A 26,776-nucleotide genomic window follows, 5' to 3' on the forward strand; every position below is an offset into this window, starting at 1 on the left:
ATAATTTGATCAGTTACTCAGTACTTCAGTAGACTTTTTCCGAATACTTTTTTACTCGTTTGAGTAATTTCTTGGATGGCTACTTATTACTTTTCCTTAAAAGTGCTGCTACTTCTCCTTGAATACAATGTTTCTGACAGAAAGACGATCGTTCCTCTTGATTCAAGAGAAAACAAGTTTTTAAGAAAATGGTCGCCTATCAATTAATTGTTAGTTGATCAATCAACTTTATATCAACTCATTAATCGATAACTTGTATCAGTAGCTCACACATTTGCAGGTGAGAGGAACTGAAAACCGGTTGAGCCTTGGTAGGCCTCAGCCGGTCCAGCTTGATTTACAGCGCCATGGTAACAGCAGCGTGGCCATTCACAGCTTTGCAACAATGCAGATATTTAATCCTGCAGCTGGCGGGTTTCATGTAGAGTGAATGGAGCCTCAGTTTCAACCCACCTCAGATATGGAGATCACTTCGCTCTGATGCATTGTTAAAGAGGCAGAGGGAGAAAATCTGGAGGAGCCGGGAGAAAAGTCTCCCGCCAGAAAAAGCATTTCCTCCGTTTTTACCATCACATAAACGCTTCAGATCATCAAACACGTTTTATTGAGATCATTTAGTTTACTAAAACCAACATGGCCACATGTGAAAAATTTGTTCCCCTGTTGTCAAATCATGAAGTATCTCATGTTTAACCACATTTTATTTTGAAAAGAAGAGTTCAGTTTCACATCCAGGTTACTGTAGATTCAAATAATCACCAAAGCAACACGAAGTAGGCTAGAGGGTTTAGAAAGGATCTTTTTCCATTGATATTTCAAAATTAGTGGAAACACGACAATTTAAAAAAAAAAGTTTTTGATCAAAAGTTTTGTCGCTATAATGTTTGTTTTTTTAATTAGTTTCTTGCAACTAATGTAAACAATTTTCGCATCAGATTAGTCACATGACCAACAACTGGATGTTACTACTGGTGAAAACTATGAAGAAGAAAATAACAGGAAGTAGCTGGAGGATCATGTTTTAGAGACAAGGTAAACTTACTCATTTGTGATTTTAATTGCGTTTCTTTTAAGGGAAATATCACAACTGTGAATTGTTTTATTTTATTTTTTCCAACACAGAAAGGCGTTCGTGCTGGAAAATTTTCCAACATGGCTGAATTAAAACAATTCTTCAAAGAAGACTTGGCTAAAACGTTTTTACAGCCATCCAAAGAACCATTTTTGATTAAATTTATTTATTAGACCCACAAGATAATTTTCTTTTTTTTTTTTTTTTGGAAAAAGACAATTTGTAATTTTTGATTAAAATTTAAAGTAGGAAATATATTATTTGTGCAGAACCAACATTTTATTTAGATGGGCATGTCACAAAAATATTTAAACAAAGTTTTCAATTTAATAAGAAAATATGAAAGACATAAAACATTACTGGCTCTTTTTAGTGTCGTTTTTATTTATAAATGCAATAAAAAAAACTGCTGAATTGCATTTTTTTATTATTATTATGTTTATTTTTAAAATTTTGTTCATTCCTTATTTTAAGCTAAAGGTCATTAGGTTGCAGGTCTGGTTTATTACTTATTACACACACTGCAAAAACATAAAACTTTACCAAGTAACTAACTTAAAATAATACAAAACCAACTTTCAAGTCACTTTTCAGCAAGTTATAAGAACTTGTACTGGCAGGTTATTTTATTTATTACAAGACATTTTCCCCTTGATATAAATGAAATAATCTGCCAGTACAACAAGCACTTTTTTAATCAATATTAAGGAATTATTTGCATAAAACAAGCTCATATAACTTGCTGAAAAGTGACTTGAAAGTTAGTGCACTTAAAATACAACAACGCTAACATATCTGGTCAAAAACTATGCCAAAATAATTGGTAAGATTTTGTGTTTTTGCAGTGCAGGGAAACATTTCCCATTTTATAAATGGAATATTGACTTGAAAACTGAACTCTGTATTTACTCAACCCTCAACCTTGAGCGAGGATAATGGCGTACCTGTAACTGCCTGCAGTGATCTGGTGTCTTATTGACAGAAACAAGTTTAAATGTTTACATCCTGCAGCCGCTGTCGTGATTTAACGTGTGCGGGTTGGACCCGGTTTAATCTCATCAACCCTGTTAAAGTAGAACGCAGCGACCTTGTCAAGATTAGAACCATTTTAATCAAACATTCAGACTCGACTGCGCCGAAGGTCGTCGGATCTGCAGCGAACGCCGCAGACAGAAAGCAGCCAGCTGCTCCTGACCTGCAGGATTTATCTGCAGCTGCAACAGACAGGACCCAGAAAAGACGAAGACAAGACCGACTAAAACTGAAAAATCTTCCTGTGATTTTAAAATAAAATACTGACTCTACTGCAGAGATCCGAACACATCAGATTGTTATCAGTCGAATCATTTCCTTCCTCCTGCTGATAAGTTGTTGCTTAACTTTTTCGGTTCAGCGAGAAGAACCTGAAGAAGAGTTTCAGTAAGAGGAGCCAGTTAAACTGGTGACAGAAACATTTCAAATGCGGTTTTTAGGTCAAAAGCGACAAAGATTCATCTCTAACATTGTTCAGTCTGTGTCTAATGGCAGCAGGCTGAGAAGAGTAGATCAAAATTGTAGCATTTATCTCAATTTTTTCTGCATTAAAGCAGGCAAAAGAAACAGTTATTCTAAATCATATTTATTCAAAATAAAACTGCAGGTGTGTGTAGTGATATTTCATAAAAATTTATCCAAAATTTAAAAATACAGTGAAGTAAAAATACTCCGAAAAGTAAATTCTTCCCAAAACGTTACTCAGGTAAATGTAAAAGTTACTCCTCAATGCTGCAGAGGAGATTTGGATGAAGGCAGAAGGTGTTTGTGGGGCGTTTTATGAGGAGATTAAAATTGTTTTTGTTGGATTACGTTCAGATAATCTGAGCTAGTACAATCAGGTCAACACCGCCACTGCAGGAAAGGTGAGGATACACTCAGCACTCCCGACCTGCGACCTGCTTAGGGAGCATCCCCGGCGGAGAAAAATACCGCTTCACATGCAAAACGAAACGTCGGCGGTCTTGTTTTTTAGGAATCCTGCAGCTCAAATATGCAACAAAAACCCTTCAGCCATGTTTGCGACAGAAGATAAAGCAGGTGTGGCCCTTCCTTATTCCAACTTACAATCGGTTGAACTTATCCAAGAAAATCACAGCGCTCTTTGTACCAGTGAACGCACCGTACTGGTGGAAACTCTCCAGAAAAACAGAGTCCATTAACAACGCACAGGAATCAAGCCTTGACAAGAAACTCTCCTTCCCTCTGGATATTACCTTTTGACATTCAGAATACTGTAGTTTAAATAAAGGATTTAACTCCTAGCTGCGACGTTGGAACTGTTTACAAGTCAGAGACGTGGCTGTAACTCAAACAGGAGAATTGGAGAGAAGACGGAGAAGCTTTGGGAAGGATTAAACGGAAAATAAAGAGTGAGGATTTCCTCATGGAGTCAGGACTGATTTCAATCTGCAGGCATTTAGATGGAAAAGCATTAAAATGCAACTTCACAAGAGTGGAAATGAAAGAAAAAGTTATAGGTTTAATGTAAGAGAGGCCAGAAAAGCAAAAGGTTTGGGGTTATTCTTGGAATCAGTTTGCTTTGGTGGCAGCTGAAAGTTTAAAACACCACTGGGTGTAAAGAAAAATAAACAAAATTCATTTATTTATACATTAAATAAATAAACAAAAAAATAACTCGTCGCGTATCAATAAATTAAACTAAATAAACAAAACTCCCCACCTGTAAAAAAACTAAATAAATAACACCACTAAGCAGAAAAATAAAAATAAATGAAAATTGAAAATAAAATACTGTGAGAAAAATAAAATTAAATAAGCACACCATGTGTAAGAAATACACAAAACATGTTAATAAGGTGCTATAATCTGTAAAAAAAAATTAAAAATAAAATAAAACTAAAATAACAAAGCGTAAAATAAATGAATAAAATGACAATATGTGAATAAAAAACAAATAAAATGCTTGTAATTAATTAACAGCACTATGTGTAAAAATAAATGTATAAAAAATTTTAAAAAATCAGTACATTTAAAAATAAAGATAATTAATTTAATGAATAAAATTCCACCAGGTGTAAAAAGATTAATACATTAATTTAAAAAAATGTAAAAAAATAAAAAAAAAAAGTATTAAAAAAATATAATAAAATGAAACAAAAATGAAATGCCACCATGTGTGAAGCTGAGAGGAACCAGAAGATTTCCAGACTTTTCAGTAAAACAAACCTCTTGGTTCCAACCTCCTACCCACCACCCGGTATCAGACCCAAACCATCCGAACAGAACCACCAACCTGCAGAGATCCGCGAAGGCCTGGAAGTTCAGCTTCTTCATCTTCTTCTCGCTGAGCCAGTAGCCCACCCGGCGACCCCTCAGGAAGGTCTGCATCCTCGCTGCGCTGCTCTGCTCGGGCTCCTCTGGTCGGAACTGGCGGAGATGATGGTGAAGATGATGGAGGCTCCACCTGCGGGGACGGGGCAGGAAGTCAGCGGCCAGCCAACCAACCACACGGGCGGGGATAACCACCAACAATCAGTCCCGGGAGGAGTGGACCTAATACTTCTGACCCACGCAGGAGGAGCTTTCTGCTTTTATATGCTGGGTGTCTGAACACGCGCGCGCGCGCACGCTCCTTCCCTCCGCTGCTAACGGCTAACGCTAACAGGCTAGCTGTTGTGACTCTGAGAAGCTAACTTTAGCTAGCTGCTTCCCCATGCTGAAACCCGCTTATCTGACCCTCAGATGCTCATCCTCGCTGCGTGAGAAGATCACGCAGCCGACAGCCAGCTGCTAACTTGCGTATGAACCAACGGACTAGACCAGTTAGGGAGGGTCGCACCGCTAACCAACCTGCAGGTTTAGCTCCTGGGGTCGGTCCGTGTTTTCCTCGGGAACTAGCTCATAGACCGGTCCATGATCCGGTCCGACCACCGCAGAGAGACCCGAGGAGACCGAAGACGGACACGGCTGAACCAGGCACAGATGTTCCCCGTGTTTCCCTCTCCCTGTCTCCCTCTGTCAGCTTGACTGACTGCACACACCCTGGGTCCTGCTGGTGCCTTCACTGACGGCACGGAAATGACAAAACCCTGGGAGCTGGGATAATTCTAGAATTCTGAGATTAAAGTGAGAATTCTGAGTTTAAAGTGAAAATTCCGATTTTAAACTCAGAATTCTGACTTTCTGACTTTAATCTCAGAATTCTCACTTTAATCTCTAATCTCAGAATTCTGACTTTAAAGTCAGAATCCTTTTTTTTTTCTGTGGCCCTAATCCTCTTCCGTAGCTACTACCCTGTACTTTTTACTTTTAGTTCATACTTATTATGAAGTATTTCTATTCTTACTTGAGTAAAATTTCTGGATTGCCTACCCACTGAATGAATCACTGGTGTCAAACTCCAGTGATTATGTAATCTTCAAAAACATGATCTACTCAATACTTGAGTAGACTTTTTACCAAATGCTTTTTTTACTCTTGAGTAATTTCTTAGACGGCTATTTTTTTGTTTTACTTGAGTAAAAACATATTGAAGTGGTGCTTCTTTTACTTGTGTAAACTTTTTGGGTGGAAAAAAAACTGGGACCTTCTGCTGCGTTTACTGACTGCTCAGAAATAAAACCTTTATCAGGTTGATGTGAGTTCCCACAATCTGCCTGTACTGTAATGGTTATTGTTCTCTTTATCTTATCAACATACTTATGCCATAAAATAAAAATATACCCCAAAAACTCCCATAATAAGGTCGACATGTTTTGGTTTATCTGCCTTTCTAAAACTTAAACAGGACGTAAACAAACAAACAAAGCGGTCAAATATGTAGATTGCGACTCAGTGAAAGCGGTTGAGGAACATAGTGGATAACTTTTAAGAGCGGTTATGGAACAATAACGCCACCTGCTGGAAATCTGGGTCATTGGCGATTATTTGAAATAAATAGAATAGATAAAAACGTTTAGCTTTAGATTTAATTTAACCAAATCTTTCTACGTGTCTCACTAAAAATAGTTAGTGTGACAGTTGGGTCTAACTTACAAGTTAGACTAGTTGGGTTTAACTAGTTAGTTAGACCCAACTAGTTTATAGTTTAGTTATATTCAGTACAATTTTGTTTATTTTCAGAATCCAATTTCAAGGCACCAAAAAAACCCAACAAAAAAACAGAAAATTTAAATCAAATTTGTAGAAAGATTAAAAGTCCATTACATTCATTGTAAGACGCTGTGAAGTCCGGCTTATTAATAAAATAGGTAAAAATTAATTATAGAGTGTAAAGTTTCTGCTTTTTCACAATAAACAAGACAGAAGATGTTTGAATCTAATTTTAATCAGGTTTTCAGGACTTCCTTCTTTTAACTGCACATTCTTAATTCCACGGTGGAGTTTTGTCATATTTTATTTTGCAGGTCATTGCACCAAAAATCTGAAAGAAAAAAAAAATTCTGCTTCTTTAAAGCACTGCAGGCAGTGAGAGCAATAATGAGAAGTAAAAAAGGGAATCTGTATTTCTGCAATCATGTCTTCCCTTTACTGTCTCTTGTACATACTGAATAGTTTTAAAAAATCTCCTCACTGGTAAAGCTTTTTCACAGGTAATCAGAAATCTGCAGGTTTGTGGGTTGTTAGAGTTTCTAAAATAAGTATCAAAGGAAGAGCTTTAAAATGTAAAATGATAAAATCTTATGCTGTTATGTAGATTTATGTGTGAAGATATCTTGGTAGATTGTTAGGTATAAAAATAAGGTAAGCAAGAATAAGTTTGGCTTCAGCCTGTTCCTTTTTTGGTAAATTATGGGTTTGCTTATTGTTGTTTTATTTTTTCTTTAGTTTTCTGTTTTCTGTGTTTAATGTGGACGATTTACCAAAATAAAGTGATTGATTGATTGATTGATTGATTGATTGATTGATTGATTGATTGATTGATTGATTGATTGATTGATTGATTGATTGATTGAATTCTGTTCCTGAGACGCTCATAAACCTAATCTGATTCAGTAATTATGTATTTGAGGCACACAGTGTCATTTTACAGCACAGTCAATAATTATGTTAGATTAATTTGCTATAAAAAAAGCCGTATATATCAATAACTTAAAGCTGCAGTTTTTAACTTTCATAAAACATGTTTTTCACATGTTTGTTGACATTATTAATGTCTCCTGACGGTAGAAGACAGATAAAAAAAATTTAACTCTTCTGCTTTTTCTCAGTACTAACTGCAGAAATGCACCACTCAGTCAGAAACAACCAATGAGAGCCAGGATCAGGGTTTTAGCGCTGTCAATCACTCTTGTGTACCCTCCACTAGCTCTCTGTTATGCTACAGCTGGTTCACCACAATGTAGCCTGCAACAGCTGCAAGCTAGTATGGCCACCGATAAATGGTTTTCCTGGAACAGTGAATTCTTGCTACACTATTAGCACATTCAGCAGCGTGTACACAGGCACGATTGACAGCACCAAGGCCCTCCTTGTTTTTGACAGGAAACGGTGCATTTCTTTAAACTACTCAATCTTTTCACAGAGTATCTGTCACTTAATAAACTGTCACAAGATGGTGACATTTTTAACAGATATGTAAAAAAACCAAACATATTTTTGTACAAGCTTCATACAGCAGCCTAAAAGTTATTAAAAATATTTTTTAAACATATTCGTTAAAACTGTTACCATGTCGAGAGAGTTTATTAAGTGACAAATAATCTGTGAAAAGATTGAGTTGTCTGAAAAATAGTCAAAAGCAACCCTTCAGAACCAGGAGGAGGGGCTTAACGCTGTCAATCAATGTCGTACTTGCTGCTAAATACACTAATGGCGAAGAAACAACTTATGATTACAGGAAAACCGTTTACCCGCCGACATCGTTAGCTATACTAACTAGCATTAGCGTTCAAAACAAGATTTGCTGATAGGAAAAAGCAGAATAGCGCTAAGACCCGCCTCCTGGCTCTGATTGGTTGTTTCTAGTTAGCACTGAGAGAAGGCAGATCATCCTTTTTATTTATTTTATTATTTATTTTTATTTTATTTTATTTTACAAAAGTTGCATACTGCAGATTTAATGTAAACTGGCGAAGAAGCAAACTGACATCATTCCTTTTTAAAACATAACCTGAACTTCTATACCCCAGCTTGCCACCAGGTGGAGCTGTGGGCCGAGATAACTCGCTTTTGTTATCTTGTACCTCCCATTCCTCAGGGTAATAATTAGACTGGAAAAAGCTCTTCAGATGGATATGATCACTGTTGAGCGTTTGAGTCGACGTTTCATCAGATGTGTTTATGTTCCTCAGGAAGTTGAAAACAGGAATTCCTTTTGCAAACAAACTAACGAGGAAGTGCAGAGAGTCTTGCTAAAGGCCAAAACAATAGAGCAGAGAGCAGGCTGCAGGGAGTGCAGAGATGCTGAGGGAGATGCGGACACATGTGCAGGAGCTTCAGACCCTGCAGCGATCAGACAAGCTGAGACAAGAAGCTGCTCTGCGCTCTCAACTCTTGCATAAACAGCAAAGAAAGAATTTGCTCTGCATGCATGTTCTGCTTAATATAATGGTGTTACTGTTATTTTAAGAGGGTTGTGGATATTTTATCAATTTCAACAGTACTGATTAATTGAGTTTATAGAAATTTATTAAAATAAATTAAGAAATCCCCACATTTTTTCCCTCTCACGTTTACTCAACATTTTGCTTGTTTAAACCTCAAATTTTAGGCGAACTACAGACTGTTGGTGCATATAATTTGTAGTTTATTCAACCGAATTCGTCACAAGTTTATATCAAGACGATCGAAGTTAATAAAAAGAAAAAGCTAATGAAACGGCTTTTTGAGGAGCATCGACTGCTGCTTCTGTAGGGGAGACTGCTTGGATTATTTATAATTATATAAGGTAAACCCTCGTTTACATCCAGTCTGACTTCCTCTAGTGTAGAAACCAATGACGTAAAAGTCGGAAAAATTTGTCACTTTTGACAAAAAGTTTTCTTTTTGTTGGCGTTTATAAAACGAGCCGTTTCAAAACATTCCCGAATGTTAAGTCACAATGGAAGCGGACTGCGCCGTTACCTAGCAACCCTAGCATAGCCCAGCCCGTTACCTAGCAACCCAAACTGAGTTCTAGAGCATTTGGCTAGCTGGTGTTGCCAATTTATGGGCTATAATATAATAATCACTGCTGGAAAAGACGAGGGCTTTGTTGTTGACTTACCATCCGGACAAGGTTGTATAATTAGGATACCTGTAACCATTTTCATGTGCTAGTGTAAACGTTGAGTTGGGGTGAGGGAGTGGGCGTGGCCAGAAGCTGCTTAATTAGATTTAAAGAGACAAAATGCCCTAAAACAGCAACCTTAAGATTAAAATCTCATTATTTAAGAATGATTTTGTGCAAAAAATGTATTTAACATTTTTTTTATAGGCCATGAACCTATCCTAGCCTGTTCAAGGAACAGCAGAAAACCCACCCACATGGAGGATATTTGACAAAAGTATGAAATTATCTGTAAAAAGATTAAAGGTGAAGTAGAACTGTACTTGAAAAATGACAAAAACCCAGAACATGCATTTCTGTAGGTACATTTTTTGCTCTGTTTTCGCAGATATGATCATTTCCTTTGACAACATTTTTATGGTGAAACAAGAACAAAACAACAGCCCAGTCATATTAAAGTGTTTATTTTGAGAAGTTGACCACTGTGATGCACCTTCTGAGGCAACAGTAGAAAAATAGATTCAGTGAAACTAAATGCAACTTATTAATCTACAAACAAGGTATCTAACGATAGCATACAAGTACAATGTACCTGTTACAATTTAACACACATCCATCCGATGGTTGATTTTTTAGTTATTTTTCTTTTTAAAAAGCTGCTAAATAACACTGTACACAAAACGAGCTACATGGGTTTTCAAATTACTATCTGATGCATGCTGGTTAGCTGGTAGAAAAGAGCTTGCATAGACATCAAAGTCACTCCTCCAATAAAAGGCACCGACTCCTCTACAGCACAGAGCAAAACGTCTGGGACTCAGTGGAACACTGGCCTGGAAAAATAATTATTAAAAGCTACCAAACATGAAGACGGGGAAGAATCTGGAGTTTTGCATTTTTTCCCCATGAAGCAACTTGCTGGAGAAAAAAAAAGAAAATGCTTTTCTGCTTGGCAGCTCTATCAATGCAAAGCAGAGAGTAAACATCCTCACATCATCTACAGCTAAAAGTAAATGTCCTTAATGCATAACATTGATGAAAAACGTCCTAAACACAATCTTTTTGTTTTATAGATCACATTCTCAGTGAGAGTTTCATGACAAAGACGAGCACACAGTGTTCTCCACTACAGTAAAAACACAGACCTTCAACAACCACCAAAATGTGACAAACTATTAAAAAACCCACAAGTGATCTGAATGTTTTGGACTCAAATCAATATATACACAATTCCTCGTTGGAGACCTGAGACAGCACGGCCGACTTTGCGTTACCGTCGGTTACATTTCAGTTTGAGATGCAGGTTTTTTTTTTGTTGTTTTTTGTTTGCCGTCTTTCTGTAAGAAACGAGAAGTTCAGAGCTACAGCTGCAGCCGGTCTCCAACTACATATTTAACAGTTATCAACACTGCATGTGCATCCAGCGCTAATGAGGTTTGCAAAAGTCCTGATATGTAGATGTGGACTTTTTTTTTTTTTTTTGAAATGTGAGAGGAAAATGAATAATGAATGAACGAATAACTCAAACCTAGAGAGAATCAAAGTGAAAGACTGAAAATGCTTTTAAGTGAATAAATGTCGTTTGAAGCGCTTGTTTAAGGCTTTAAATGTGGTTACTTGATGCTAAACAACACCTCGGACTCTAATCTGTAGCACAGAGATTTCAAAACACCTGACTTGCTTCTGATTGGCTAAAGAGTTCCAATAAGCCTCTCTGATTGGCAGAAAGATTCTACAGTTTTGTTTGCTGCAAAAAAACGATCATCACAGCAGGCAGATGTTCCTTTCTTCCCCTTTGTCACTCATTACTAATGAGCTACACTCAAAAAACACAAAATATTACAAAGTATTTTTTATCTAGTGCAAAATACGATTAATACGATTGAAAAAAGACAAAACTAACTTAGAAGTAACTTTTTAGCAAAATACAGAGTTATTGTTGCGGCATTCAGATTGGAGTAGATCAATACTTTTAATTTGAATTAATGAGTTACACCATTTAATTTCCCTTTTTGCATCCATTAAGTATTTTTAAATTGAATCAAAATAACTAATTTTAGTGGTGGATTATTATAATTTTTTGAATAAGTACAAAAAAACAGCATGAAGCATAATGTCATAATTTTTGTAATACGTTTAAAATGGAGTGAGTGGTAGTATAAAATTCCCACTTTTTCTACTTAAAACATTGGAAAAATGTCTTGTTGTTACTTAAATAATCTCCCAATGGATCTGGTACTTTTTAAAATTGATGTTAATAAATGATCTTAAAATAAGCTCATATATCTTGCAGAAAAGTTATTTGTAAGCTAGTTTGTGTCTTATTGAAAGTGTATGAAGGTATTCGCAGTAAAAACTAGACCAAAAATGACTTGGTCAGATGTTGTGTTTTTGCAGTGTACTTCCTGTCAGAGATGATCCGGGTGAGGACGTGCTACATGAAGAAACAGAAAAACCAGCAGAGCGGATCTATGTTCTAACTCTACGTTTTGTTGCATCACTTCCTCAGAGTTCGTGTGCTGCTGTTAATCTGGCTCATAAACTCAGATTAAATGTTTCCGCTGATCGGAAACATACCTTTAGCTCCTGCAGACCTCTAGCTGACCAAAACCGAGAGGATATTTGCGGAAATCCTCTAACGGGAGCAGAGCGGCTTCATGTCTAAACTCTGACTGTGTGATGAGCGCAGCGCTGTAGAGGTAGGACAGAAGCAGCCACGGCTAGAGCTGGGCGATTCATTTATTACGCTTTTGAAGTTTTAATTTTTGGAAAATGATTAGATTTTTATTACCACTGCGCTCGTTGGGTTTCCATAGTTTAGATGTTAGCGCGCCCAAGGCCGCCATCTTGTTTGACGAGCGTGTTTTACAGCTTCTGTTTATTTAGATTTTGAATTCAGATCGACTCCACAACAAATAAAATTAGGACCAAATTCGGATATATTTCTTTTATTCCGTTGAGAGAAAATGTTTATTTTGAAATAAAATTGTTTTTAATTTCAATCATCAGTCCTACGCAGTATCAGGCTCAGGCTACACAAATGTTTGTGTTATAAGATTACAGTCACAATATTAGCAGAAGAAACATCTTAAAATTGTTTTAATGAGAAAACCAGTTCAATTTGTGTAGATTTTTCTTTGAAATAGACTCTGACATAATACTTAATACTGCAAAATTACAACTTCTTACCAAATAATTTTGGTCTAGTTTCCAGCATAAATATCTTGGTACACTTGAAATCATAAAAATAATTCACAAGTGACTTTTCAGCAAGATATAGCAGCTTGTTTTAAGTCAATAATCCCTTGACATTGACAAAAAATAACTATTTCTACTGGCAAATTATTTGACTTATATCATGGGGAAAATTGTCTTGTTAAAAGTTTAATAATCTGTCAGTACTTTAATAGTACTTTTGAAATCAATATTAAGTAATAATTGACTTAAAACAAGCTTCTATACATTGCTGAAAACTTACATTTAAGTTGATTTTATATAATTTCAAGTGAACTAAGGTATTTGCACTAGAAACTAATAAAGATAAATTTGTGCAGTCTTGGTAAGTGTCACAGATAATGGAAATAATCTTCATCAAACTGATATCAGTAGCAGGACATTGAAACTATTGTGTCTATTTCAAAAAAACAATACAAACAATGCTGGTCCAGATTTTCTCTCATTAAAGGAACGTTTTGTAATTTTAAGATTTTCTTTCTGCTAATATTACTATTTTCTCATAATTACATAAAAATAATCATAGCCTGAAATGTTGAAATAAAAGTCACTTTTTGAAAATGTTTAAAAATTTGTTTCTAGAGGCAATTTTGTTTTTGTAGGCAAGAAAACTAAAATTCCTTAAAATCGAACAATCGCCCAGCTCTATCTACAACCCTTTTCTCTGACTCTTGTACTCTCACCCACCCACACACCCACACACACCCACACACACCCACACACACCCACACACACACACACACACAAACACACACACACACACACACACACTCTTAGTGCTCATCGCATTTTTCCCTTTTCCCTTCAACTCAACCCCGGCTCCTGAACTGGGGTTAAAGTGCAGATTTCTTATAGGGGTAGTCCGGTTTGCTGGGCGATCTGCGGTCTCTGAGGAGATCTTCGCCTACACTGTGAGACTGCTGGAGCGGAACCGGACCCGACGGGTCTCCGCCCAGAACCATCTCCTCTGGAGCGTCTCTGGTTCTCTCCTCATAGCCGTCCATGTTCCCGCTGGGGGAGCGTAGATGACCCAAACCGTGGGTGAGGTCCGTCTCATTTGGCCGCCCCTTTGAGAACGGACCCGTCCTCGTCTGCGGTCCGGACGGACTGGAGAGGACGCCGTCGTGTCTCTGAGATTTTAAGCTGAGGACGTCCAGTCTCAGCGGGTCCGGGGCGGTCCGTCCCTGCAGGTGGCCGTGGCTCTGGCAGTCAGAAACGTAAGGAGGGGGGTAGGAGCTGGACTGCGTGCAGCTGTGGCTGTAGAGGTCCGGTCCTGCGAAAGCGGGAAGAGGATGGGTGGAGGTCGGGGTCGCGGGTCTGCAGGAGAAGTCGTACAGGTCGGGGAACTCCGCTTGGGCCTCCAGCTTGGGTTCTGGAGCGTGCCTCTTGCAGGAGTGGCCGTGTCCAGGGCCGTAACCGTGGCTGAGGCGCGCAGCAGAGCAGGGCAGGTGGTGGCCTGAATGGCCCATGGGGCTGTGAGGGCCTTCGCCATCCATGTCGGCCATGTGCTGCTCCCTCAGAGACATGACCGAGACGCCGAGCGCGATGTCCGGCATGAACTCCCTCATCATCGGCTCCACCCCCATCTGATCAGGACGCAGGCACAACATGAACAGATCAACAGAAACTGCTCAACTGGAGCACAAGATGTAAAAACAAGAGGCTTCACGCTTGGACAGAAACGATTAACTGGATTCATCAGTGATTAATCAAATAATGAAACAATGGTCAACTAATATAGTCATTGATTAAAGGGAGAACACAAACTTTAAACAAAGGCCAGTCAGTGAAAGAACAACAAAGTCAGAGCAGTAGTTAAGTTAAAACTGTTCAAAATGTATAAATTTTGCAGTTAAGAAATAGAAAATGTGTTCCAAAATTAGGGCTGAAACAATTAATCATGATTAATCGATTATTGAAATAATTGTCACCTAATTTAGGAATTGATTAATCGTTAACTGGAGAATACAGACAAAAAAACATTTCCTGTAAGAATACAGTCAGAGCTGTAATATATGCATTTTGCATTTAGGATAAAAAAAAAAATCATTCGTCTGCAAATATGTTCTACCCAAAACTAGATCTGAAACAATTCATCGATTATTGAAATACTCATCAGCTAATTTAGAAATCAATCAATTATTAACTGGAGGATAGGGCTTAAGTGAGTACATAAAAAATCTGCAGAATGTGCCAACTTTTGTATCCGACTAATCGATTAATCCCAATAATTGATAGAATAACTATTAGTTGGATCTTTATTTCACGCCACACTTACTGCCTGCTGGTTTGACAGCAGAGGTCGGCCCATAGCCTGGGGGTTGGTGCAGTCTGGAGGTTGGGATCTGGGCGCCGAGGAGTACTCTGAACTGCCATGTTTGGAAGCAGCGTGGCGCTGGATCAGGGTCCGGTTGCAGGGGTAGGAGAAGGAGCGGGTAGGGGTCGGCATGGGGACCCGGGGTCGCCAGCCCCCTTTGAGGTGGGCGTGGCTGGGTGTGGCGGGCGGATGGTAGGGAGGCGGCGGAGGAGGCAGCGGAGGGTGGAAGCCTGCCACTCCTTCCAGGTCCGTTAACATGCTGTCCATAGCCGGACTGCTGTTGACCCGGCAACGGCCCACTTGACGCAGGGCCAGAATTGGACTCTCGTCTCCAAAACGCTCATCTGGGAAGAACTTGGATGGGTTCTGAAAGCAAAACAAAGATCAAGGCTGACAGTTAATCGGATTAATCGTGATTGATTGAGATAATCATCAACTGATTTAGTAATCGATTAATCGCTAATTGGAGCATACAGATTCTGAAAACACAACATAGAGAAGTAATTAAGCCAAAACGCTACAAACAAATATATACATCTTGCATTTAAGATAAAAAAAATAAACTTTCTGTAAATATGTTTTACCCAGCAAAAAGTTTTTTATGTCTTTTGTTGCACATACAGTTAAAAATGATCAAACATAAACTTAAGGAATGCCACATTTTTGCCTTTTAGGCAATAAAATATTTGTTTTTTTTACCAACAAAAGCAATTAGATTATTTCCATGGCACATGTATGTTTAATATTGCATAAAATGAGCTGAATTAATTAAAAAATCTGCAGAATATGCCAATATTTCTTAACCATTTACTCAATTAATCATTAGAATAATCGATTAGTAAAATCATCGTTTCTTGCAGCCCTTAACAGGAGAAAAACATTTTCTTAAAGAGGCGGTATTACATATTTTCCAGCCACATAGTTCCATTTTATAGCACAATCAAGTAACTATGTTACCTTCAGTTGTATAACTTTAAAAAAAATTTGACTTTGCAACTTGACGCCTTGAAATTGGGCCTCTGCCTCTTTAAGAAGCTCCTACTCTTTGACAACAATACGCCTCCATTATACCGTTTTGAACTGTTCTTTGGAGTATTGGACTGAGAAGTAGTTCCTATAATGAGCAATGCAGACAAGCAGTTTCACCAGGTGTTTGCTAATTGCTACCAGCTAGTTTGAAGGAGCTCAGTGGGCGAATTCCTCTCTAAGGCCGAAACCAAAAAGTTGCCATGGGAGACTGAAGTATTTCTAAAACACTCCAGATATGTTTTTGATGAGGGAGTAACATTATAAGATGTCAACAGAGTTGAAATTATACAATACCGCCCCTTTAAAGCGGTTTGATTTCCCCTGGAGAATCCTCCTGTTTGCTGGGTTTACCTGCAGCAGCTCCGTGGCTCCATCTGCAAGACCGAACTCCCTCAGCACCCTCAGCTGCAGCTCGTAGCTGACCGTGGCTCCCTCGCCACAGTTCAGGGCGTAGGCTCGCTGGACCTGCTCCGTGTGCCTCAGCTCATGCAGCCTGCGGATCATATCCTTCACCACAGACAGAGGAGGCACTGGAAGAACCACAGAGCAGAGATTCCAACAATAAACCCGCTGCTTTTCTACCTGCAGACTTTTTGATGTACGTTCATTTATTAACTCATTCGTCGCCCTACCTGGTATTTCGTTGGCCACGACAGAGGGAGCCGTGCTGGAGCTGCCCGCCATTTGCTGGTGGTTGATCATGTGACAGCACTGAGGCACGGCGTTGTTCACCATGTAGAGCGTGTCCGGGACGTTGGACATGCGCACCAGTCTCAGACGCACCAGGTCCGTCTGCTCCACCATCATCTCATCAAGCACAGACTGAAGTCGTGTAAAAAAAAATAATAATACAAAAAGGGAAAATAACGAACATGATTAATCGTAGTAATCATGATTAATCGTTTACCAAATTGGTTGATTATTATTTCCATAATCGATTGTTAGCTGGCCAAAGAAAGGCCAAATGCTGAAAGAACAAAATACTCAGCAGTAATTAAACCAAAACATGCAAATATAAACATGTTGCATTTAAGATAAAAAAAAAATCTTGTTATGTTCTACCCAGAACTCCTCAAGTTGGATAGTTTTAGCTTCTCCTGGTTCAAAATGTGTAAAAAAAAAATCTCCTTCTCACATGTTGATGTTAGGAGTATTTTTAGCTGCAGATGCTACAAATGCTTTTTAGAAAATAAAATGTTTACTATGTAAAAAAGGCAACATTTGTTAATTTGCATCTTCTCATCTAATTAATCGATTAGTCGTCAGAGTAACTGATTACTAAAAATAATTGTTAGTTGCAGCCCTAAAAACAACAGAGTCGAAGGCGGGTTGTAGATTTTCCTGATCTGTTCCACCTGACTGTCAGCTCTCTTAATATCGCCTCTCACTGCTCTGCAGACATGTCCATTAATATTCATAGACCCGGGAAGGACGACAGGTCGTAATGAAAATTTGCAAAAGGACCCAAAATAATAAAAAATGAATTTCCATCCTGACAATGAGACTCTTGGTGTATTGGCCAGTCTCACCTTGGCTTCCTCCACATAAGGAGAGAAGAGACGCGGACGGACGTAGATCCCTGCATTCTTCTGCCGCAGCCAGGCGTTGGCCTTGCCCCCCTCGGCTGTGGGCAGCATGTCTGATGGAGGGGTGCTGATCAAACCCCTCTTCAGCTGTGAACAGAGATCAACCGGTGAAGCTCACACTGTTTTAAGATGATCTATTATGCTTCCTTGAACAGGTAAGGACAAATTTATGAGCCATTAAAACCTTTTTAATACATTTTTTGCATAAAATCATTCTTACAGTTTAGTCAGCTTGTTCCATTTTGAGCAGTTTTAGGGCCTCTTGTCACTTTAAATCCAAATAAGCTACTCAAGTAAACGTTTACACTTGCATGCTCGAAACAGATGCAAAATTATATAACCATACATCTTTAAAAGCAGAAGTGGAGCCTCCTGCACAACCAAGAAGATGTAGCAAGTGGTTTCTGGATGGTACGTCAACAACAAAGCACTCATCTTTTCCAGCAGCCATTGTACAGCGCACACAGCGGTAAACCCAGCTGACCAAACATGCTAGAGCTCTGCTTTAGGTTGCTAGGCAACAGACTGGGCATTGCTGGGGTTGCTAGGTGACTGGTAGTGCCTGCTGATTCATGACTCAACAATCAGAAGGTTTTTGAAACAGCTCTTTGTTCAGACACCAAAAAAACATCAACTTATTGCCAAAAAAAAAAAAAGTGTTTTAAGCCTTTAGCATATTTTTAGAATTAGTAGAAACCCAAATGGAAGTATGAAACATTCAAAATGTGAGTTTTGCTTAATAAGGTCCCATTTAACATGCTAACTGAAGTAGAGGAGGAATACTGACGGCGTCGGCGAGGACGTCACTGTTGGGAGGCAGGATGTGCTCCGTTCGAATGAAGGGCAGGAGTGGAGAAAGGATCTCCCTCAGCTCCTCCACGTCCAGGTCTCGCCTTTTCACGCCTCTCTTGTTGACGCTGTGGGCTGTGCCGCTCAGCAGGTTGGGCTCTGGGTTAGCGAAGACGGAAACAATCAGCTGAATTCATACAAAAACACATAAATGTGTAGGGCTAAAACGATTAATCGGATTAACTGTGATTAATCGACTTGAAATATTCGTCAGCTAATTGGTAAGTCCTCAGGTGGCATAATTTTAGCTTCACCTACTTCAAATTCTTGGAAAAAAATAATAAATAAGATTAAAATCCAACAAAATCAACGGATTATCCTTGCACTGTCTTACGGCTAAAATAATTAATTATGATGACTCGATTTATTAATCGACTAATCAATAACTGGAGTACTCAGATATAAAACAACATATTTTAAACATAAATTAAGTCAAAATTGTATAAAACAAATACAGATTTTGCATTTAAGATTAAAACTCTGTCTGTACACATATTTTACTCAAAACTCCTCCAGCGGTGGGTTTAGCTTCACCGAAAGAAATTTACTAAAGAAATGTTTTTTCATCTAGGCAATAAAATCTTTATTTTCTCATTTCAAAAAGGAATTGAATAATTTGCTTATTTGCATCTTTTAGTGCACATTAATACTGTATAAAAAGTGGCTAAATGAAAAGACTAGATTTTTATCAGTTGATTAATTGATTAACTAAAGTGATTGTTAGTTGCAGGTTATTAAATACGTTTATTTATTTAGCTAAAACTATGATTTTAATGCCACAGGGTTGATAATCTACTAATTTAGTGAAACATCTCCTTAAATATGACAGCATCTCATTTATCATTAGGATAGAGCACAGTGACAAAGCCAATGAAAATTAGGCCACTTTATGTTGACTCCATTTCTGAGGTTAAGCCTTTTTTCAGCTCTTACGTGTATTTTTTTGGGTCTTCGGTAAGTGAGCAATTTCCTCAGAGCAATTAGGGGGGAAGCTGAGAGGGTAATTATAGAGTGTATTATCTTACCCCTGTCTGCCATCCTCTTAATCAGCTGCTGCTCGCCCCACTTTACGACATACTTCAGAATGTCCTGTTCACTCGCCTGGGAGGAAAACCAAGGAGAGAAATGAGAGGAAGGAAAGGACGGAGGGGACGAAGGGGGAGGAGGGAATAGGGAGGAAGGAGGGGAAGAAGGGGAAGGAGGGAGTAGGGAGGAAGGGAGGATGAAGGGGAAGGAGGGAATAGAGAGGAAGGAGGGGAAGAAAAGGACACAGGTGAGAGGAAAGGGAGAAAACATGTAAGACATGGACAGGACACAGGGATGGGAGGAAAGCATATAAGAAAGGGAGGAAAGCATATAAGAAAGGGAGGAAAGGATATAAAAAGTGAGGAAAGGATATAAGAAATCGAGGAAAGGATGCAAGAAATCGAGGAAAGGATGTAGGAAAGCAAGGAAAATATGTAAGGGTGAAAGGATGATGGGAAAGGATTAACAGACGTAGGAAAGGATGCAGAGAAGAAAAAAAGATGTAGGACAAAAGGAAAGAGAGAAATTAACAAAACCAGGTTATATTCTGTAAACTGGTAAAATTGTATCGTTTGAAATGAGGGACTCTGAGTCCCAGTTAAGCTCCAGTCTGATTGGTTGAATCACAACACGTTTCCTCAACCAGCTGGTTAAGAGTTAAACTTGTTTTGATGCAATCATGACTCGGATTCAGAGCTCGAAAGCCTCCGACACGTTGCACGCGTCAAGAGTCTCATCATGTGAATAACAGCAGAGCACAGAACGAGCTGGAAGGTGTGGATGTTTACCTGCAGGTAGTCGGACTGAATGGCGCTGAGGAGGTGCTCTTTGCCGAGCTCGTACAGGACGTCAGAGGTCACCACCTGGCTGAACTCCTCACACAGGAAGTGCATGGCCTGCCTGTGGACCCACTTGGAGCCGTACGGCTGGGAGCTCCACTTCAGGATGGGGACCAGAGAGTCCAGGGACAAACTTTCCACAACGATGTCCTCGCACCCTGACAGAGGAAAGAAGCAGTTTATATTCAGTCCAAAGGCAGGTTTCCCCAGAAAGCTTGCTAAGCTCAGTGCACTAGAGCAGCCATTCATCCAGTTGGTCGCCATGTCTTTGAGTTAGAAAATGTTTCAAGTTGACAGGAAATTTGAAAATATCACTTGATAGTTATGCGTTATTGGAAAACTGGAAGATTGATACATAAACACAAACTATAAAGTCTTTAAAAAATGATTAAAGAATCTAAAATAAACAATGCTTAGCCTGGTGGCTTTACTGCAGTTAAAACAAAAGCTTTTTGTTGTCGGGACAAATTCCGTCTTGAATTCTGTAAATTGGTTTTTATTTTCACTATCAAGCTTTCCCACAGCTTATAATAAGCTGTGGGAAATCCTGAAAAGCACAAAAAACCCTCAAAAACCAAATAAAACACAGTTTAATAAGGCTGCAACTTAAGATTTTTGTAGTAATTGATTAATCGGTTATTCTTATGATTGATCTGATAAAAAATTGGGTTAAATCTTAAGATTTTTTACTTAAGTCTTTATTTATACAATATCATACATACATTCTAAGATGCAAATAAACAGATAATTTAATTCAGTTTTAAAATAAGTTAAAAAAACATTTTATTGACTAAAATGCTATAACACAGGATTCCTTTAATGCATGCTGGCAAAGGATGAGTCTACAGCTAAAAATACTTTGAACATCACTGTGTTCAGCCCTTTCTGCTCGACTTAAAATAAATACAATAAGGTTGATTGTTGATTACCATTTAATAACTGAATAACAAAAAATGCTTAAAAGGAGATTTTATTTTTGTACACAAGAATTTGAACCAGTTGAAGCTAAAATGATGTCAAACTGAGGAGCTCCGAGCTGCAGATGAAGGTTTGTTTTTTTAACACCTTAAAAGCAAAATATATATATTTTTTGTACATTTTTATCTTAATTACTGCTCTGAATAGACTCTATATTCTGTGATTAACCAATTGCTAAAGTAGTTGACAATCACTTCATCAATCAATTAATCACGATTACTCCGATTAATCGTTTTAGCCATACAGTCCATCCTGCACCGCTGCCAGACCATCAGCAGGTTTGATTATTTTTCACTGACCCCTGGGGCCTCTCTCTAGTAGCGCCACATCCCTCCATGCTGCGCTTCCTAAATCATAGCGCATACCAGAGCAGCAGGCAGCGGCTTTACCCTGCAACACACCAGCCCACAGAAATGCTTTGATACCTTGATGTGTTTCAGTCTCAAGCTGCCTTCCTCTCACAGTGTTAAATAAACACAGCCGCTGCCAGCACACAAACACACCAAGCAACTGTGGAGACACGTGTGTACATAAATCAAAATTGCATTAAACGCCACGGAAGGCCGAGGGAATTATGTACGCGCTGCTCACAGCATTGGAGGAAAAAAAACTAAACAATAAAACAAACTGCGCTCTGCAGATTCAGCCAGCGCCGTCTCCAGCAGTAAATCTAAGAGAGATCCATTTAGACAGAATCAGACGTCCATTCAGATTAGGCGCATCTATGCCAACACAGAAAAGAGTGCTTTCAAATGGCTTGTTTAACACATCGGATTGGACGTCCAAAAGCTGCTCCTAACTAAAATAGAAACCTGGAAAGTTTTAGATTGCAGCCGGTCTCGTCTTTTATCTCTTTTATGGGGCAGCAGCATCGCTCCTTGGGGACCATCTTATCTTAAAACAGAAAATTTAATCTGCACTTCCGGCCCCAAATCACTGCTTTGAAGACACAGCCTGGGAAACTGGCTGCTATACGTCGGAGCGGAAACCCAGTGAGTCTAACTGCAGGTCCAGCAAAGGCAGTGTAATGATCAGAATCAGGACTATTAACCAATAAACTGCCAATAGTTATGTCACAACAAGATATTTACCTAAACTATATATAATGTGGCATAAAAATCAAGCTAAATTTGCCATTTTAGAACAGTTAGGGTTACTAAAATGATCGCTATTTGGCAGAAAAATAAACTAAACGTGAGTGCTGGACAATAAATCAATAATACATATTGCAATAATACAGATAATATGTGGGAGGAAAAAAAATAAAATTAACTGGAAGTTAATTAGTGCTGTCAATCTTGTTCTCTGCTACGCTTCAGCTAGCATAGCCTGTTGTGAATGCTTGAACTAGTTAGCATAGCCACCGACAGTGGCAGATAAAACTGGTTTCCTTTAATGATCAGTTGTTTCTCTGCCATTAGCACATTTAGCAGCAAGTATATAAGGTTTATTGTAGGAATATGCAATATATACTGTATCTAGAAATTTGGCCTATGATTGAGATCTGCAGTCTACCGGGTAAAGACGGTAATGCTTATTATGAGGGAAGCGGCGTGGCTGAGAACGGAAGAGAGGAGCTAATTAAACAGTCAGGTGCAAAAACGTCAATTATCTGGACATGGTTTGGGTTCAACCTCCCGCGGTCTTGATGTGACGCTCAGGAGGAGCGCGGCGCATGTCACGGTCAGCCAACGGACAGGAGAGGGGTAAAAGCGCTCTAGGATCTGTGCGACCCCTGCTGGGAAAGCTCGTTGAATCTAATGGATCCCATTTCTTATCCTTCCCGGTGTCTTAGTGTGACACTCAGGAGAAGGCAGATGTCACGGTCGGACAGCGGGAAAGCGCCATGGGGCTGGTGACTTTCCAAAACCACAAAAAGAAAACCTCGTAAAAGCGCACAGTGTGACTCCGCTGGACTGAGCATAGTGTAAAAAAACTTGTGGGGTTTAGATGACTTCATCTCTTAAGACCACAGGAAGGTTGAAGAGTAAAACCGGGAGCAGAAAAATGTTATCTGTAAAGTGTGTGGAAGTTAGAAAATGCAAGTAATTTACCAAGTTTCCCTTAAAATGGGATTGTTTTTTAAAGACAGACTTGGTAATGATAGAACTCAGCATAAAGCAAAACAGCTACAAACATTACACACAAATAACCTGGTTATGAGGAGTATTTAATTAGTGTTAAACAAGTTTTAACACAAACAAATATACACATTCCACTCAGTTAGCTTTTTGTTTTTATTGTAAGTTGTACACAACTCATATTGTGATATATATCGTTACCGCCACCCATCACAATATATATCGCGATATAAATTTCACGCCATATCCCACATCCTTAGCTTAAGACCCGCCTCCTGGCTCTGATTGGTTGTTTTTGATCTGGAGAGGTACATTTCTTCAGACGGACAAAGTAGCTCATGGACGAGATCGATGATTCACGGATTATCCGTCTCATATTATTACGTTTTTTAACAAACATCTAAAAAATCATATTCTTAATAAAAGTTACAGCTTTAAAGTCCATCTCCTGAAAGCAAAGACACGTGCCTCCACCTTGGGCAGCAGCAGACGGTTCCCCATGTGGGACAAGACAGCAGCCGGTTCTGCTCTGTAGGTCCATTAGAACCCACATTCCTGACCTGGATTTTAAAGCGCAGCACTTTTATTATGAGCATGAGATTAGACTCAGTCTTATATCCAACACTAAGCTTCCCCTTTTCTCTCCGCGGGTTGGAACGCCTCCTTTACCGAGCTTAGCAGACCCACAGCAACTTCAGATGTTTTCACCTGAAGCCGTTTCCTGGAGCTCAGTCCCAAAAGCAAAACATCACATGCGTTCAGTAGTCTAAACAAGTCTGCTTGGAAATCACTGGATGATTGCTGAGGTGCTGCAGCTTTAATTAACAGTCACAACACAAAGCAGACAAAGTGTAGGGCAGGGAGGGAGGTTGGTTTCCATCCAGAAGCTCAGTGGCGTACTTTAAAATTAACACGGCTTTTAATTCAAGTAAAATGTAATCCTAAATGGGATGCATGGGAATTAATATGGACAGTCAAAGCCTTGGAGAAGCAGAGCTTCATATTGTCAAAGAGAAACGGTAATGAGCTCAGGAGGGGGAGGACTGTGACAGATTAGAGCAGGGGTGGGCACTCCTGGTCCTCGAGGGCCGGTGTCCTGCAACTCTTAGATGTCTCCCTGGTCCAACACACCTGAATCCAATAGCTGAATCACCTCCCAAGTGCAGTCAGGTTCTCCAAAATCCTGCTAATGACCTCATTATTTGACTCAGATGTGTTGAAGTAGAGATACATCTAAAAGTTGCAGGACACCGGCCCTCGAGGCCTGGAGTTGCCCACCCCTGGATTAGAGGGTTTTCTCCCCGACACGAGCCTCTCTGCTGCCTCCTGAAGGAACCTGGGAGTTGCTGATGTTTGACATGGCGGACCTCATACTTAACCAACGTACGGCAAGATGATTTGTCATTTAAGCAGGGTTCGCATACTTCTCCCACTGTAAAATTCAAAACCTTTTCAAGGTAAGTTTGAAAACTTACCAGAGTTTGGAGATAAAATAATTTCAACTGACTCCTTTGAGAAGAAAAATTTTATGTAAATTTCAATAAGGTTGGCATATAAAATATAAACCTACCTTTATTTATTATATCAGTTGGACAGATCAGTAAGTCATTGAGCAATTAGGAATAAAAAATATTTAATACCCTGAAATAGGGTTGGACAAAAAAAAAATCAATAATGTATATCACAACAGACTTGTAATCAATATCAGTAGATAAAACATCTGATAGAAAATTCAATATTAAATATATAGAATATGGGAAATGTAGACAGAGGAAAGACTAGATGCTCAAACTCTAACAGTGAGCTGAGAAGGGTTAGTGGAATTGACTCTCTCACTCTTTGGTTACCTAGCAACGCTCTCACTCTTTCATTACCTAGCAACAACCTGTTGAGTAACTCCCGCAGCAGCAGTTTTAGGTTTTTTCCACCGAGCCCCATAACTGCTTAAAAATAAACAGAGTGGGGTGAAAAATGCAGATTAAGCAGGAAACGAGTTTGGGATTATTTGCGATATTTACAACAAAAAAACAAGTCAATAATTATCAATATCATCTGATATGAAACATTTATATTGTGAAATGCTTTTCAGCCCCATTGTCCAGCCTCCCACTGAAACAATTCAAACATATTGTGTTAAGGTAAATTATCTTTCTGCTCAAATTAAGATATTTAAGCACAATAAATAAAAAGTGAAGAAAAGAAATCTCTAAAAAAAAATGTAAATTTTTTTCTGCTATTTAGCAAATAGAAATAATTGTGGTTATTCTAACTACGGTAACCTAAAATGAAAAGTTTAGTCGGATTTAACTACAAAAAGTGAGGAAAAAAACGATTGAATACAAAAATATTTGGTTTCAACTGTAAAAAAAACCTTCTTCAAAATTTAGACTTTTAATCAAATGATACAAAATTGTGCAGTTTGAATATCAATCCCTTTCTAAAACCTTGGAAATAAGTAATTAAAATTCAAGCAATTTCAAGGATTTCCAGCACCCGTGTGAATCTGATTAAGGTTTACAGCGTTGCTGAATGAGCTCAGAAAGACGGCAGCAGGTCACATTCGGTGATCTGTGCAGAACAGAGTGGATCGCCGGTTGAGCAACCGCAATAACCAACAGGGTGACACCCTATTATTTACTGCAATATGGCTTTCAGACAGGCAACAGTTTGAGTTATTTACATCACTTTTAACCCTCTGAAAGGACTTCCAACATCTGTTCCTGTGAGATGTCTCGTCTTCCTCCTCAAACCAGATGCTTGTTTTAAGCCAAAAGAGTCGCATATTTCTACTCAGTCGGATTGCATCATCGCTGAGAAGGATGAAGCATCTTTATAAGTAAACGAGTTGGCTTTATGGATTAGTGTGAAACTTTGCATGAACAGATGCTAAACTCATCAAACAACGTCTGCTGAATCTAATTAAAGCCACGAGGAACATCTGCAGAGAGTCCATGGAGCCAGAACAAACCGTTAGATGCCTTTTTAACACGGCAAATAAATCTGAATAAATATTATTGGGTTTTCTGTGGATTACATAGCAGAAGGTGGTAAAATATGCTAAAGATCATTTCACACATTTTAAATGAAAACCAAATGTTTGCACATATTGGTTATTAATATTTAGTTTAATGTTTTACTGTGGAAAATATCAAAAATATCGCCGTGATAAGAAGCGCTGTCATGATAAGAACAAACTGATGTTTTCAAAGTCAAAATTTTGATCATGCAGCTGGAATTGCTACTTTTTTGTTACATCTATATATGAAATTATATTTTAAAATATAATCTAATGCGGTTGTTTTATGTCGTCGGTGGAGTTCTTGCACGTCTTAAAGATTTCCTACTTTTCCCAGAATTCCAGAGTTCTCAGTCCATCATGTTCACTTTAAATTTAAGAAGCTAATGTTGAATTTATGTCAGAAATGTTTTTACAAAAGAGAGGTTTTAAATATGAAACACGTAAAAATGTTTGATATTTAAGGAAAGATGTATACCTGGGAAAGAAGGAAGGAAGAAACTAGGAAATTAAGGAAGAAAGGAGATGTATAACTATGAAACA

The 26,776-nt window shown here is 38.7% G+C and overlaps 2 protein-coding genes across 2 annotated transcripts in view; both read right to left on the reverse strand.

The window, feature by feature from the left end:
* The window catches only part of itpk1b (inositol-tetrakisphosphate 1-kinase b), a 41,440-nt gene extending 36,291 nt beyond the window's left edge, over positions 1 to 5,149 (reverse strand). The window contains exons 1-2 of the mRNA XM_044142612.1: positions 4,919 to 5,149; positions 4,362 to 4,532 (exon numbers count right to left, since the gene is read on the reverse strand). Of these exons, the coding sequence (XP_043998547.1) occupies positions 4,362 to 4,456 (95 nt within the window). The 5' untranslated portion in view covers positions 4,457 to 4,532; positions 4,919 to 5,149. The remainder of the gene's footprint in view (positions 1 to 4,361; positions 4,533 to 4,918) is intronic.
* Positions 5,150 to 9,726: 4,577 nt separating this feature from the next.
* The window catches only part of btbd7 (BTB (POZ) domain containing 7), a 31,278-nt gene continuing 14,228 nt past the window's right edge, over positions 9,727 to 26,776 (reverse strand). The window contains exons 4-11 of the mRNA XM_044143400.1: positions 20,108 to 20,316; positions 19,319 to 19,394; positions 18,232 to 18,392; positions 17,388 to 17,531; positions 16,491 to 16,680; positions 16,210 to 16,388; positions 14,791 to 15,195; positions 9,727 to 14,098 (exon numbers count right to left, since the gene is read on the reverse strand). Coding sequence (XP_043999335.1) covers positions 13,346 to 14,098; positions 14,791 to 15,195; positions 16,210 to 16,388; positions 16,491 to 16,680; positions 17,388 to 17,531; positions 18,232 to 18,392; positions 19,319 to 19,394; positions 20,108 to 20,316 — 2,117 coding nt within the window. The 3' untranslated portion in view covers positions 9,727 to 13,345. The remainder of the gene's footprint in view (positions 14,099 to 14,790; positions 15,196 to 16,209; positions 16,389 to 16,490; positions 16,681 to 17,387; positions 17,532 to 18,231; positions 18,393 to 19,318; positions 19,395 to 20,107; positions 20,317 to 26,776) is intronic.

The sequence above is a fragment of the Gambusia affinis genome, linkage group LG16 (assembly GCF_019740435.1).
Source record: "Gambusia affinis linkage group LG16, SWU_Gaff_1.0, whole genome shotgun sequence".
NCBI lineage: Eukaryota > Metazoa > Chordata > Actinopteri > Cyprinodontiformes > Poeciliidae > Gambusia > Gambusia affinis.